Here is a 15844-nt window from a genome sequence, read left to right as displayed (position 1 = left end):
AATAATACTAGCACCCCCAAATTTACACACAGCAATGTCTTCGTTGTTGATAGACGAAATAATTCATGCGATGAATTTAGGAAATTTCATAAAAATAGTTTTGAAGGAAAACTGGTAGACTACTAAACTTTAGAAATGTTTCATGAATTGACTGTCCATAAATTAATTTGACTCTAGTACATGCGATAAGAAATAAAGGCATGGATTTCATCATTGAAGTCATAATTGGTATGGGAAGAATGCGGTGACAAAATAAAATAATCAAAATTCAATGATTGAGTCAAACTAAAGAGGATGCGATAATAGAATTTAGCAATATTAACTTGAAATGCGAGAAGTGTAAAACTTTTTGGAAATATATTAACTGATGAATTAGTAGTTGTTGTTCTTGTTTCTTTAGTACCTTTAGTAGTTCCTATACCAATTATATTCCTTGGATTATTTACAAGTGGTATTCAAGTTCTTATTTTTGCAACTTTAGCTGCAGCTTATATAGGCGAATCCATGGAGGGTCATCATTGATTAGTTTTCTAAATAGTCTTTTTTTTTTTTTAGCTTAGACCAAGGCAATGTATACATGGCTCAAGATAATCTACTTAGAGAACATAAATATACAAATAATCTAAAAATAAGGAAGGTATATACTATCTAGGGAGTAAGAGTAATAGGAAAAAAAAAGATTACGATATTATGGAATTGTAAAAAAAGGAAAGAGATCTAAAAGATCTTTTTCCTCTCAACCAATGATTGAACAAAAGAAAAAAAAATAAATTACATGAACTTAGATTAATCAATATTGATATTTCTATGCAAGGATTCGGACTAATGATTCGTTCATTTAGATTGATTGTCTCCACAAGGAAAGACACAACCCCTAAATTTGCTCTATTGCCCGCATCGTCTTTGATCGCATCTTTTCTTGCAGTGGGTTGATCCTTCAATTATGATGGGCTGATCGAACCGGTCGCATGTTTTTAGGTTATCGCATAGCTCCATCGCAATCGTTCACTAAGATCATTGCCAAATATCAAGAGGGTAAAAAGTATGAACGAAAGAGTTGGTAATTTTAAAGAATAGTGGTTATGCAAAAAGTAAGACAAATTCATGAAAGAAAAATATCAAAGGATACCAAAAAAAAAAAAAAAGGATTCATCCCTAATGAATGTGTGTCGCATATCAACGCAGGGACTACTCGTTTCTATACCAAAAAAAAAAAAAAGGATTCATCCCTAATGAATGTGTGTCGCATATCAACGCAGGGACTACTCGTTTCTTCTTCATTCTGGATTCCTCAGGTCCACGGAGGATTTCTCGTGATGAAAGTCTCCTCCATGATACATCTTGACTCTTTGTCTATTGACCTTAAATGCATTGGTCCCTTCTTCATTTATTAATTCGACCGCACCGTGTGGGAATACTTCTTTAATTATGAATGATCCGGACCAGCATGATTTCAATTTGGCCGGAAAGAGTCGTAGCCTAGAATTGAATAGCAAGACCTTCTGACCAACCTGGAGATTCCTTTCACACAATCGCTTGTCAAGCCAACGCTTTGTACATTCATTGTAGATCTTGGCATTTTCATATGCTTGAATTCTCCATTCGTCTAGCTCGAGTAACTGAAGTTTTCTCTCCTCCCCTGTGAACTTTAGATCAAAGTTAAGTTTCTTCACTGCCCACGGCGCCTTATGCTCTAATTGCAGTGGTAGATGACATGCCTTCCCAAACACCAATGCATATGGGGACATGCGTACTGCTGTTTTATAGGCAGTCCTATATGCCCACTCGTCAAGCTTCATGGCGCAGTCCTTTCGTGAAGGATACACCACCTTTTCTAGAATTAGCTTGATTTCTCTATTAGACCCCTCGGCTTAGCCGTTTGTCTAGGGGTGATATGCAGTAGCGATCTTGTGATGGACATTGTACTTGAGCAGATGTTTGTTAATGATGCCATTGACAAAGTGGAAGCCGTCATCACTTACTATGGCACGTGGGGTGCCAGAACGAGTGAAGATATTTCTCTGCAAGAATTTATAGACTGTTGCCGCATCGTTTGCGACGCATGATACCGCTTCAATCCACTTGGAGACATAATCGACGACCAACAGAATGTATTTGTGACCATTTGATGGTGAAAATGGTCCCATGAAGTCTATGCCCCAAACGTCGAAACTTCAATATAATGTTCATCGGCATCGCATTCTTCCTTGAAATTTTTTCCGTGCGTTGACACTTGTCGCATTTCATAGAATCGTCTCGCGCATCCTTAAACAGAGTCGGCTAATAATACCCGCTTTGTAAAATTTTTGTTGCTGTGTGTTGACCCCTGAAATGTCCATCGTAGGGTGAGTCATGGCATTGAAAAAGTATGCGATGAAAAGAAGTCTCTGGCATACAGAGTCGCAAGATCTGGTCTGGTCCCCTTTTGTAAAGATTCAGCAGACCAGGAAATTGACAACATATGCGTACCATGGTAATTCTTCAAGTTTGAACAACTGCTCATCTGGAAAGGATGCGTTAACCTTCGACTGAATGCGGTCGTCTTCAGGATTCTTTAATCTTGGTAAGTGGTCAGTGACTGGGTTCTCCATTCCCTTGCTGTCAATTATCTCCATGTTAAATTCTTGAAGGAGGAGAACCCATCGGATTAGCCTCGACTTTGCATCTTTTTTGGTCATTAAATATCTTAATGCCGAGTGGTCGATGTGAACTATAACTTTGGATCCCAATAAGTAAGGTCGAAAATTTTCAAGCGCAAAGATTACCGCAAGAAGATTCTTCTCTATGGTAGTGTAGTTTGCCTGTGCGAAGTTCAATGTTCTTCTCGCATATGCGATGGGGTGCAACATTGTCTTTTCCTTCTGTGCTAACACTGCCCCCATCGCATAACTGCTGGCATCACACATTAACTTCAATGGCTTTGTCCAGTCGGGTGCGATCAAAATAGCCGCTGTAATTAATGTGTTCTTCAGTACTTTGAATGCGTTGAAGCGTTGTGAATCAAAGTCAAAAGTTCTATCAGCTTCTAACAACACACTCAACAGTCGAGCTATCTTAGAGAAGTCCTTCACAAATCGTCGGTAGAATCCTGCATGTCCCAAGAAACTTCTTACAGCCTCTATATTTGCTGGAGGTGGAAGTTTTTCAATGGCCTCAATTTTTTCTTTATCCACCTCAAACCCCTCCTTGGAAACCTTGTGCCCGAGCACAATTCCTTCGTTAACCATGAAATGGCATTTCTCCCAATTCAGCACCAGATTGGTATCTTCGCATCTTTTTAGTTTACTCTCCAAGCTTTTCAAACAGACTTCATACATTTTCCCGTAAACTGAGAAATCGTCCATAAAGAGTTCCACTGAATCCTCGAGATACTTGGAGAAGATTGCCATCATGCACCTCTAAAATGTGGTCGGCGCATTGTATAATCCAAGTTGCATGCGACGAAAAGCAAACGTTCCATGTGGGTAGGTGAATATGGTCTTTTCTTAGTCTTCTGGTGCAATCATTATCTGGTTGTAGCCTGCATACCCATCAAGAAAATAGAAGTAGTCATTTCCTGCTAGTCAGTCTAGCATTTGATCAATAAAAGGTAAAGGGAAATTATCCTTCTTTGTCGCCGCATTAAGCTTCCGGTAGTCCATGCAAATCTGCCAACTAGTGACGGTCCTCATGGGTATTAATTTGTTGTTTCCATTCAGGACTACCATCATTGCGCCCTTCTTGGGATCGCATTGCACGAGGCTAACCCACGTGCTATCGGCGATAGGGTATATGATGCCCGCGTCTAACCATTTAATGATCTCCTTTTTTACAACCTCCTTCATCGTAGGGTTCAGTCTGCGTTGAGGTTCGATAGAGCCTTTTTGGTTTTCTTCGAGTCGAATTCTGTGCATGCAGTATGTTGGGCTAATTCCTCTTATATCTTCTAGCGTCCACCTGATTGCTTTTATATACGTCTTCAAAATGCTGAGCAACGCATTTTTTTATTCTTCTGGTAGCACAGAGGATATTATTACCGACAAGGTTTCATTTTGCCCAAGGAAAACATGTTTCAAATGACTTGGCAGAGTTTTCAGCTCCAAGGTAGGTGGTTGTTCTAAGGAAGGTTTTTGTGTTTTTCTCTCTTCATTTAAATTCAAATTTTTGTCATGGCTTACTATCTCTGTGATTACATGGCAGGTTTCTACGGATGTTGTCGCATCCTTTTCTTCATCTTCTTCTTCGGACTCCAATTCTTCATCGCAATTGTGTTCATTGTCAGAATCTGATAGGCCTTCATCTTCTGGATACTTCATCGCTTTGATGATGTTAAACTTGAGCTTCTTCCTATTGATACTCATCGTGAGCTCTTCTTTGTGCACATCTATTTGGGCACGACCAGTAGACAGGAATGGTCATCCTAATATGATAGACACATCTTTGTCCGCCTCATAATCTAGAATGATGAAGTCTACCGGTAGAATGAATTTATAGATTGTGACCAAGACATCCTTTAACTTTCCTTGAGAGTGTACTAGGGACTTGTCTGCAAGCTGGAGACTCACCGTCGTGGGTGTCAACTTCCCCACATTCAACTGTTTGAAGATTGAAAGGGGCATTAAATTTATGCTGGCCATAAGATCGCATAATGCTTGATCGAAGTATATCCCGCTAATTGAGTAGGGTATCGTAAAGCTTCCTAGGTCACGCATCTTTGGTGGGATTATAGTGTTTGATTTTTGTGTTAATGCCATTATAGCGAACTTTCCTGTATTTCTTTTCTTCGACACCATATCCTTAAAAAACTTGGCATATTTCGGCATTTGCTCTTGCTTCTGCAAAAGGAATGTTGATGTGTAGCTGTTTTAATAATTCCAGAAAGCGATGATACCGACCTTCATCATTTTGCTTCTTTTTCAGTTTTTGCGGGAATGGTGGTAGTGGTACCTTCATTGTTTCGTGGTCTAGAGGTTTGAAGGTGGTTGCAACTTTTGGTTAAATTGTCTCGGGCTCTTCTGATTCATTTTGGGTCAACGGTTTCTTTAATTCCATCGCATTCGATTGGTCGTGCTAGGCTCTTTCCTTTCTTCCGCCGTTGTCTTTTCACTTCGTAGTTTGACTGCTTGACAATGCTCTTTCCCTGTGTTCCTCGGGTTGCGAGGGAGCTCAATTGAGCTCGGTAATGTCCTTTGTGGTCTATTTTTCAGCTCTCCCACAATCTGTCCTATTTGGATTTCTAGATTACGGATGGAAGTCGCCTGGTTTTAGAGGACCGTCTCATTCTTTTCAATGTACTGTTTTAACAAGTTCTCTAAAGAGAATGATGGCGGTGCTCGTGAGCTGCTGGCTTGTTGTTGCTGTTGACCGTTAGTTCGTTGGAAAAATCCTGGCGGTCCTTCTTTTTGCGTCATAGGTTGATATCCTTGTTGTTGGTTATTTTTCCAAGCAAAATTAGGGTGGTTTCTCCACTCGGGGTTGAATGTATTTGAGAAAGGTTTGTTCTTGACAAAGTAGATTGACTACGGGTTCCTGGACACTCTTCAATTGAATGCAATTCTCCACATGTAGCACAACTGGTGCTCGTCTGTTCTATTGCGTTGACCTGCCCTCTTTGCGTTCCAGGGTTGTTGATTGCGATGCCCTGTAACAAATTTATTATCGCATTCATTTGATTCTGCAAAGATGTGATGGCACCATTATTTGCGTTACCTTTTCTTGTTTTTACTCGTTGATCGTTTTCCTACCAATCTTCATGATTTTTCGATATGTGATCATGAATGTTTTTAGCCTCATCATACATCTTATCTAGCAGACCACCTACTGCTGCCACATTGGTAGCTGTCTGCGATGTAGGATTTAATCCATGGTAGAAAATTTCCATCTAGAGGCAATTTGGTAATCCTTTGTGTGGAAAATCTCACACTAATCTCTTAAACCTCGCCCACGTGTCCCTGAGCAATTCGTTTTCTTCTTGTTCAAAATTTGTGATTAACTTCCTCCTTCTGGCATTCTCTGTAGGAGGGAAATATTTCTTCATGAACTTCTCAACAACCTGTTCCCACGAGGTTATCTCCCCTGGTTCGAAGGAGTATGCCCATTTCCTTGCTTTATCGCATAACGAAAATGGAAATAGCGTGAGTCGAACTTCTTCAGCAGAGATATTCGGGAACACAAAAGTGTTACAAATTTCAATAAAGCCCCAGAGATGGGCGTGCGGATCTTCGCCAAGCCGTCCACCTAACTGTCTGGCTGTTTGGATCATCTGTAACATAACTGGCTTCATCTCGAACATTGATCCGTCCAAAGCTAGCCTCATGATTCCTGGGGAGAAATCATACAGGTTAGGTGACCATAGTCCCGGATGGGTCTATTGCGATCATTTTCCAGGAGGATAGGATTTGCCATAATGTTGTTCGCATTTGCAGATCTTTCTTCCGACTGTTTCGCCATTATGAGAGTTCTTCCTTGTTGTCAGCGGTTGTCTCTCTGTCTTCTTCGGAATGTTCTTTCGATCTGTAGGTCAGTTGGGCTCAGAAGCGTGTCTTTCGCTCATGCGACGCCTGCTTCTTCCCTCACCGAAGGATTGGCAATGCACAGAGGTCGAAAGCTACAAAGAAAATAAAAAAGGTTAGCACAATATGAACCGTAGTCCCCGGTAACGGCACCAAAAACTTGATGCGTGTAAATTGTGATATGTTATGGTGTGAGTTGCTGTGATGTGTGTTATGCGGTGAACATGCACGTTTCCTTAATAAGACCCAAGTGTAAGCCTTCTTAGGTTTCCTGGTAAGTCCAGGTCGAACACAGGGACTACTAAGTAAATATGCGACAGACACTTTGATTCTTTTGCGGTGGTAAAAACAAATGAAGTGGATAGTGTTTGAATAAGAATTTTTCCTATACGATGGAGTTGAACGCAGAGTTGATAAAAGCGTAGAGTTATAATGAGTATGCGATGAAGGGGTAAAGAAGGGGTTTAGCTAACATTTCCTAAGATTGTGCATAAGTTATGCGATCATGCTACACACAAATAATAGCACGTCATTTCTCAATGCAGAATGCCATAATTCCTATTTCTAGGACGCATGCGATGTGTATATGAAAAAGTCGATAGGACTTATGTCTAAGCCTCTATTCTTGTCTATGGGATGATGAATGATGCAGACATAAAACAAGGTGACCGCATACAATCATTCCTATTTCTAGGGCACATGCGATGTGTAAATAACAATAGAACTTATGTCTAAGTTTCTATTCCTTGCTTATGTGATTCTAATCTGACTCTCTGAAGCCTATATTCTAATTTGACTCTTTCAAGTCTAGATTCTATCTTTAGACTACTCTCTCAAGTATCTCTAAAGGTGAATGATGCATACATAAGACAAGATGATCGTATAAAATGTAAATCTTAAGACATGCTAGCTAAGTACTTCTCAACCTATTCAGAAATTTAGCTACTCATGCGAAATATGGAGAGATTGATCATAGATTGAAATGAGATTTCCATTTGCTTTAAATCAAGTACTGAATACAAAATATCAAATGGATTTGAGAGATAAGAAGCCCGGTAAGCAATGTCTTGCTTCCCGTGGCCTTTTACACTACTTTTTTTCACTCCAACTTTGTTCCAGATGTATATTCTTGCTCTCGCAAGTGTTAGCCCTCTCTCCTTTTTAACGCTTTCTGATAGTCTCTCGATCTGTCCAGGAATGATCTCTCGACTTCCTTGTCTCTTTGCTCTTCTCTTTTCTCTAAGTATATGTATGAGTATGTGTGTGAACGGACTACTAACTCTCTAACTTGTTAACTCCTTTTACACTGGTAGCCTTCGGTATTTATAGAGCTCAAGGTGAAGCAACCTTTCTTGCTAATGATTGCAATGATGGGCGGTCATTAATTCCCCTACTCTGATACGCCGATTAATGGTCACCGAAAGTTGAGTGTACTTGCTTTAGTGTGGCTTTAACGGCTTGTCAACTAAATTTGGATTCGACCGTTATCAACTTTCTGTCCCATCGTGATTTATTATGTTGTCACCTTGATGCGCAGTCTTTATGCAGTCACCTTTTTAAGAAACTTCTTACGATCGCATACGATTTCATGACTTGCGATCACAATCTTCAAGCACGCTGATGTCATGTTCCTTTGGATCACAATTTCACTTTGCCATCGCATTTTTCCTGCACAAAATAAGTAGATTAACTGTTTTTATGCGATGGGCGCTTGCGATCGCAATTCCTTTGAGTTTAGCGCTTTTAGACATGATATTGCTTATTTTACCATCGCATTCTCTCATTTTTTTTTACTTATTTGAGCTGTAATAACTTGTATTTCTACTAGTTATCAAACACCTACGGTGGCTTTCATCGTAAATCACTAAAGCATCATTGCAAAACTAGATGTCACATTGGGCACAAAAGAATTTTGCGAAATTGATTGGTTTTCATGGGTAATGCTTAATAACTAATATAAATAATTTGTATGGTTTCAGCAATCTTCGAATGACTACCCCTACATTGAACTTACTAAGTGCTGAAAAATTAAATGGTGACAATTATACAACTTGAAAAACACAATAAATATTGTGCTTATAAAAGGTGACTTGCAATTTGTCCTACTTGAGGAGTGTCATCAAGTACCCATTCAATACATAGCCCTAAATGTCCCGGATGCTTATGAAAGGTGTGTAAAGGCAAATGAAAAGGTCTGAGCGTATATACTTGCCAAGTTATCTGAGATTTTGGCAAAGAAGCATGAATCCATGGTCACTGCATAAGAAATCATGGAATCATTGCATGAGATGTTTAGACGATGTCTTCACAGCTCATGACGCTCTTAAATACATTTTCAATGGTCGTATGAAAGAATGGACATTTTTCAGAGAACATGTTCTCAACATGATGGTTCACTTTAACGTGGCTGAAATGAATGGGGCCATAATTGATGAGGCCAGTCAAGTTAGCTTTATTTTGGAAACTGTGCCAGAGAATTTTCTACAATTTTGTAGTAGTGCTATTATGAATAAACTAGACTACAACCTGACCATCCTCCTCAACAAATTATAGACTTACCAATACTTGTTAAACGTCAAAGAGAATAAAGGAAAGACAAATGTTGTCAGTTCCTTAAATAAGTTCTACAGAGGTTCGACCTCTTGAACCAAGTTTGTTCATTCTTCATCTTGCACCAAAAAGTGGAAAAAGAAGAAGAAGAAGAAGGGAGGTCAGGGGAATGAAGCTAACCCTATTGCAGCCTAGAGGAACAGGAAGGCCAAGGTTGCCAAAGGAATTTGCTTCCACTGCAACTAGAAGCGACACTGAAAATGGAACTGTCCCAAGAACTTAGCAGAGAATAAGAAGGCCAAAAGGTAAAAATGTTTTACTAGTTCTGAAAGCCGTTTTAGTGGAGAATGATGGTTCTGCCTGGATAATTGATTCAGGGGTCACAAATCATGTTTGTTCTTCTTTTCAAAAAATTAGGTACTAGCAGTAGCTCAGATTGGTGAGATGACCATGCGAGTTGGAATTGGGCAAGTGTCTCAGTAGTAGAAGTGAGAGGCCTCAAATTGCTTTTACATAAATCCTATTTATTATTAGATAATGTATATGTAGTTTTTGGATTGAAAAGGAATTTGAGTTCTGTAAAATGTTTACTTGAATAGAACTACTCTTTAAATTTTAGTGTAAATAATTTTTTATTTACGAGAATGGTGTTCAAATATGTTATATGAACTTAGCAAGTAATCTTATTATGCTAAGGTCGTTAGAATCTAAGGCACTTCTTAATACTTAAATGTTCAAAATTGCAAAAACTCAACATAAAAGATAAAAGATTTCTCCTAAGGAAAATGCCCAATTTTGACACCTAAGATTACGTCACATAAATCTCAACAGGATTGAAAGGTTGGTTAAGAATGGACTACTAAGCAAGTTAGAAGAAAACTATTTACCAGTATGTGAGTCATGCCTTGAAGATAAAATGACTAAAAGATCTTTTACTGGAAAATGTCGTAAAGCCAATGAACCCTTAGAACTTGTACATTCAGACTTTGTGGTTATATGAATGTTAAGGCAAGAGAAGGGTTTGAATATTTCATCTTTTTCATAGATGAGTATTCTAGATATTTGTGTTTATACCTAAAGCAACACAAGTCTGAAGTCCTTGAAAAGTTCAAGGAGTACAAGGTTGAAGTTGAGAATTCATTAGGCAAAACAATTAAGACACTATGTACCGATCGAGGTTGAGAGTATATGGATTTAAAATTCCAAGACTATTTGATAGAACATAGAATTGCATCCCAACTTTCAACACCTGGTACACCTCAACAGATTGGTGCATAAGAAAGAAGAAATAGAACCTTGTTAGACATGGTTCAGTCTTCGATGAGCTATGCTCATTTACCTGATTTGTTTTGGGGTTATGTAGTGCAAACTGTAGTTTACATTTTAAACTTTATTCTATCCAAAAGTGTTTCTAAAACACCTTTTGAATTATGGAATAGTTGTCAAGGTAGTTTATGCCACTTTAGGATCTGAGGTTGCCCAATATATGTGCCTGAGGCAAAACCTAAGAAATTGGAACGTCGTTCAAAATTATGTCTATTTGTAGGCTACCCCAAGGGAACAAGGGGTAGTTACTTCTACAATCCTAAAGATAATAAAATATTTGTGTTGACAAATGCTACATTTTTAGAAGAAGACCACATCTGGGAGTATAAATTCTGCAGTAAAGTTGTGTTAAGTGAACTATCCAACAAAACTACTTAAACATCAACAAGAGTTGTTGATGTACTAACCTCTTAAACAACTCTTGTTGATGTAAGTTCATCTAGTCAAGCACATTCACCTCAACTGTTGAGGGAGCCTCGACGTAATGGGTGTTGGGGTTTGTGACCTAAAGCTTCGTAATTTTATGTTAGTTGAATCAATGGTTGATTAGTTTTATATTACTAGTGCAATAATCCATTAACCTAAGATCCAAGGTTATCTGATGTAACTTAAACATGTATGTGGAGACATACAAGTGGATCATGTTTAAGTAATAACCTAAATGGTTTATAGTATATGGATAAGGTTGGATGCCTTATCCTAGTAACACTACTGATATGACCCACTTTGTAGTTGTTACAATTGTAGTAAAGTATTACAAATGATCTGATGCTAATCATTCTTGTGAAGACATGTGAGTGGGGGTATCTTAGACAAAAGAGTTTGTATAAAGATCTGACCACAAAATGTTAAGTATCTCTTTATAATGTTGTTGCTAGATCGTTTTGAAAAATAGTTTGTATAAAGATCGGACCACGAATTATCGCCAGTAAGTTTTTCAGTACAGAAATGCCAACGTGGTTGTTGCCATTTTGAAAAAGTTTCTGAAAATACAAACAAAAATTTATTAGATTTTGCTAAACCACTTTTAAAACCAATCAGTTTTGCAAAACAGTTTCAAGTACCCTAAGTTATAGACTTCTATTTTGCAATGATGCCCTAGTGAGGCAGGACAAACATCACCGGTGGGGTGATCAATTGCCCCTTCGCTGGGATGAAACATTCTCAACCATTAAGCATAACCAACTTTTGGAAACGAACCTAACAGCCACCATTTTTTGGTCCAGAATTGTTAACCTTTAACAATTTCGTGTAAGTGTGACCCCTCGCTTTCAGTGCCAGAGTCCCGCCCTAATGAGCCGACCGTAGGGAAGAAGCAGATTAGAACAAGAGACTAAGTTACCTTATCCTCTTACAGGAGATCAAATAAAAAAATGCGCAAAACTGCCATCCTTTAGGGGGACACTCCCAGGGTGCCTCGAGGCGATGTGCAGTAACTTTATTCAACCTAATGAGGGAGACCGAGGCATATGCTGTCGCACTTCCCGCTCCCAGTTACTATGAACACTCTCTCCATCTACCTTCATATTGACCTACCCAAACACCATCCGTTAGGGGGACACGCCAAAGATGCCGCGAAGCCGAGGGTAGATCTCACGGTGTGGACTATTTAGGATAAACGTGAAAGGTTTAAGTGAAACATCTCATTCCCCAAGTACCTCACACTTAATGTTCTACCTAAGGGTTCATTAACCTAGACAATCCAGCTACTAATTTTAGTCTAAATCGTCTTTTTAAACGCTGCTCATAAATAACGTTTGTCTATGAAAAAAGATCCTTTATAGATAGATTTGCTACACTTTAATGGAATGTCCTTAACTTGCATGCATGCATCAAATCTCTATAATTCACCTTTCCAGGTAAGTTTCCAGATAGGGGTGTTACGTTTCTGCCAACTTAAATACCCTCAGCCTAGACAGAACCCGCCTTAGACAAAAGGTCTCTTATAGATAGATTTACTACACTTTAACCTTTTATTAGTCAATTTAATTCTATTAAACTGATTCAAAGATTAAAGCCTTAGGGTTGCTAATCATATTAGAACCGTGATCTTAGATCAATGTGATCCAAGTTTTAAACACTTTAAAACCGTGAATTAAACCTAAGTGAGCATGCATGTCTTTTTTATTTCTTTTAGTTCTAATTTTTCTGTAACTTTTAAAAAGAATCAACTAAAACCATTTCGCACAACGAGGTGTTTATAACAATTATAAAGTAACCTATGTGTCATGCTTCATGCAATTTCCGATCATTACTATATATAACTTTTATATAACACGTAACAACCAAGAAAACATGCTATCATTCACCCTTATACTATAACAATTATAATATAAAGATGATGCATGTCAATGTTTTTTATGCATGCATAAATATAACTCTTATATTATATGATGCATGAGCATGCTCTTACATAATTAAATCATGCTTTTCTAAATTATAACAATTACAATAAAGAGATGATGCATGAACATTGCATAACCTAAGCTGGGATTTACTATATGTGCATACCATATGACATATAAAAACATACATCGCATGTAATAAATAAAGGATTAATGGACCAGGATGAGCGTTTACAAAAAACCGGAATGAAATAACCCTTTTTATTACATTTTTCATTGAGCAAACCGGTTCATAGGCGAATTGGGTCTTGAACCGCCAGAAGGACTTCATCGTGTAGTAAATGTCGTGGGTAGACGATCGTCCAACACACACTAGACGATAGAAGCAAATTAAATGATCGCGTAGACGAGAACGAGGCTGCGAAGCCTGATCGTTTAATGCGGCGACAGGTAAACGATTTACCTTTCATTACTAAGCGGTCGTTTATTCAGTTACTAAGCAATGAAGCTTGATGACCTAAACGATCGTCCAGTGCACGCGCACTTTAAACGATATGCGAGCATCCCATCGTCTACACAACCCAATACTATGCGATCGCGTACCAGATCGTCGATACGATACGATCAACTCTTGATCGCATACCCCATCGTTTAACTAATGCGTTCAAGAGCGATCGTGTACCACATCTTTTGCACGATGCGATCAACAGCGATTGCGTACGCCATCATCTGTACGATACAATCAACCTTTGATCGTATCCTTCCTCGAAGAACCGCAACGCTTGCTCTGATCTTCTTCTTTGAATGACTCCAAACTTCAAACAAACTTTGAATATAGATTTGGTAACGATTATTAATGCCCAAAAACGCAAGGGCCTTTACAAACAACCGCAAATGTAAAAGATTTAAATCAAACCGAGTCTAATCATCCACGAAAACATCCATTAATCCGCACATCCACAATAATTTAACCATTAAACAGTGTAGAAATGCACCCACCAAGAACATAAATGTCATTTCATTGCAACATATGAAATTGGAGTATCAAAACCTAGCTCTGATACCAATTGAAGGATCTCTTACGGAAGAGTTCCATGAGCGCGTTCAGATCACTCCAACTTCACAGTGACTGAAATACACAATATACATTCAAACGCACAGTTATGCAAACGTACAGTCAATTAAAGGCATGCTTTGAACAAAAATAAACGAGGGAAAGAGTTGCCATACCAGTTGAAGATGTTCTTCAAACTTCGGAACTCAATGCAGCGGAAACCTCTACCCGATCAACCAACACCCAAACAACCGCACGAACACGAACGTCGTAGGGACTACACCACCAGAAAAGAGCCCTAGGTATTCTCAGAGTGGAACCCAAAGCGTGGTCTTTGGTGAATTTGGTAGAAGAAGGAGAACGAACAAATCGTGTAGGCGATAAGCAAGTGGGAGGGAAAAAGACGCTATCGTATAGCACGATGCTTATCGTTTAGGAGAAACTACACGATCATGTAGATTTTACTGAACGATCGTTTAGGAAAAGATATACAATCATTTAGCTAACACAACACACTATACGATCGTTTAGGGAAGCTACCCAATCGTTTAGAACTTAGTGTGCGATCGTTTAGGCGTGAGGTAGACGATCGTTTAGGCGCAGAGCTACTATCGTATAGGCTATCGATTTTAAGCAATCGATTACGTTTTCACCAATGCGCTCTTTTGATTTCTTTTCAGACAATCGATTCAAAATGAAAACCAATTTCATTTTAATTTATCGGTTACAATAACCAACACATTCCCACTAACACACGTCCAAACGTGATTTTTGGCTTAATTATCATATAATTAACCAATTAATTAATAATAAATATAATCATATTATATTTTTACCCTATAGTTTGATATCACATATCTACTATAGTATTTTCTCCTCTACTTGATATAAATCATATTTATATCTAACTTCCTCCAAAATAATGCATTTCATACATTTAGCTAATTATTTCATATATAATTAATCAGTCCAATTATATCATATATAATCGAACTTCCTCTTGTCAATTTGAACATTTTAAATTAACCCAAACACTGATTCTCGACTTTATCCAAGCTACCCAGGGGACCTAATGGACCTGTGGTTCGAAGCTCCAACGGTCCGTGAATAGCTGACTAAACTCTTTAGCCACGAGATCCACCATCCGTTAACTATCAGACATTCCACTAAAGACCAATAACTAAACTCTTTTTACCACAAATATATTTCTATGTCCATCGGATATAACCAATCATGAGTACGATGAACCTTCACAGATGCTCGTAAGTACAGCTGGGCCAAATTACCGTTTTACCCCTGTAGTTACATCTCACTTCTTAAGGACCACTGATTCTTCTAATGAACAATACAACATAGTCCAACTATGTGTGAACACCTCTCAGGCTAAGAGAAGGTGTGTGGCGCCACATCGTTCAAGCCCTGGAATCAACCCTTAAGGGAGCTATTTATCTACTTACCCCTGCCTCGAGGAAGGAGTGAATTTCATCTTGTGTAGCTGAGTTCCCAACTCCCAAATCAGACGAATCCCCAAAATGTTAGGTTTGAATCGGCGACCTGGTCACTCGCACCCATACAAATCAAAGGACCTCCCTCAATGGTAGGAGTTCCCAACTCACTTAGGATTGAGGTCATGTTACCTAAGGTCATCCTAGTGAAGTGGAGTCTCTGTCATGAACAGTGTTATATAAAAAGACGTTAACACTTTGTGGTCAAGTCTTATACAAACTCTTTATATAGGATGCCCCCGCTCGCATGTCCTCAACACAAATGATCAGGATCAGACCATCTATAACAAGTCACAACACTTGTGACCATCCCACAAAGCGGACCGCATCCGTAACGTTATCAGGATAAAGTTTCCCTCCTATATCCATATACTACAGACTATTTTGGTTATCACTCAAGACATGATCCACTTATATGTCACCACATACATGCTTGAGTCACATACAGATAACCAGGGATTTTATGTTTATTGGTTTGTGGTAAAGTAAACAAAACAAGCAACTGAGCAAAATACAAGATGTGAAGTAAATATCATATATTATACAACATAAGCATTCGTACAAAATGTTTAC

The 15844-nt window shown here is 38.6% G+C and overlaps 1 protein-coding gene across 1 annotated transcript; it reads right to left on the bottom strand.

The window, feature by feature from the left end:
- Positions 1-1277: 1277 nt before the first annotated feature.
- LOC120079192 (uncharacterized) lies at positions 1278-1799 on the bottom strand. The gene has a single exon (XM_039033358.1). It carries the CDS (start codon positions 1797-1799, stop codon positions 1278-1280), a length of 522 nt encoding a protein of 173 aa, XP_038889286.1.
- Between the last annotated feature and the right edge of the window lie 14045 nt (positions 1800-15844).

Source organism: Benincasa hispida, chromosome 6 (genome assembly GCF_027475165.1).
Source record: "Benincasa hispida cultivar pf3 chromosome 6, pf3_genome.v1.1, whole genome shotgun sequence".
NCBI classification, from domain to species: domain Eukaryota; kingdom Viridiplantae; phylum Streptophyta; class Magnoliopsida; order Cucurbitales; family Cucurbitaceae; genus Benincasa; species Benincasa hispida.
This window is presented reverse-complemented; position numbering and strand designations above follow the sequence as displayed.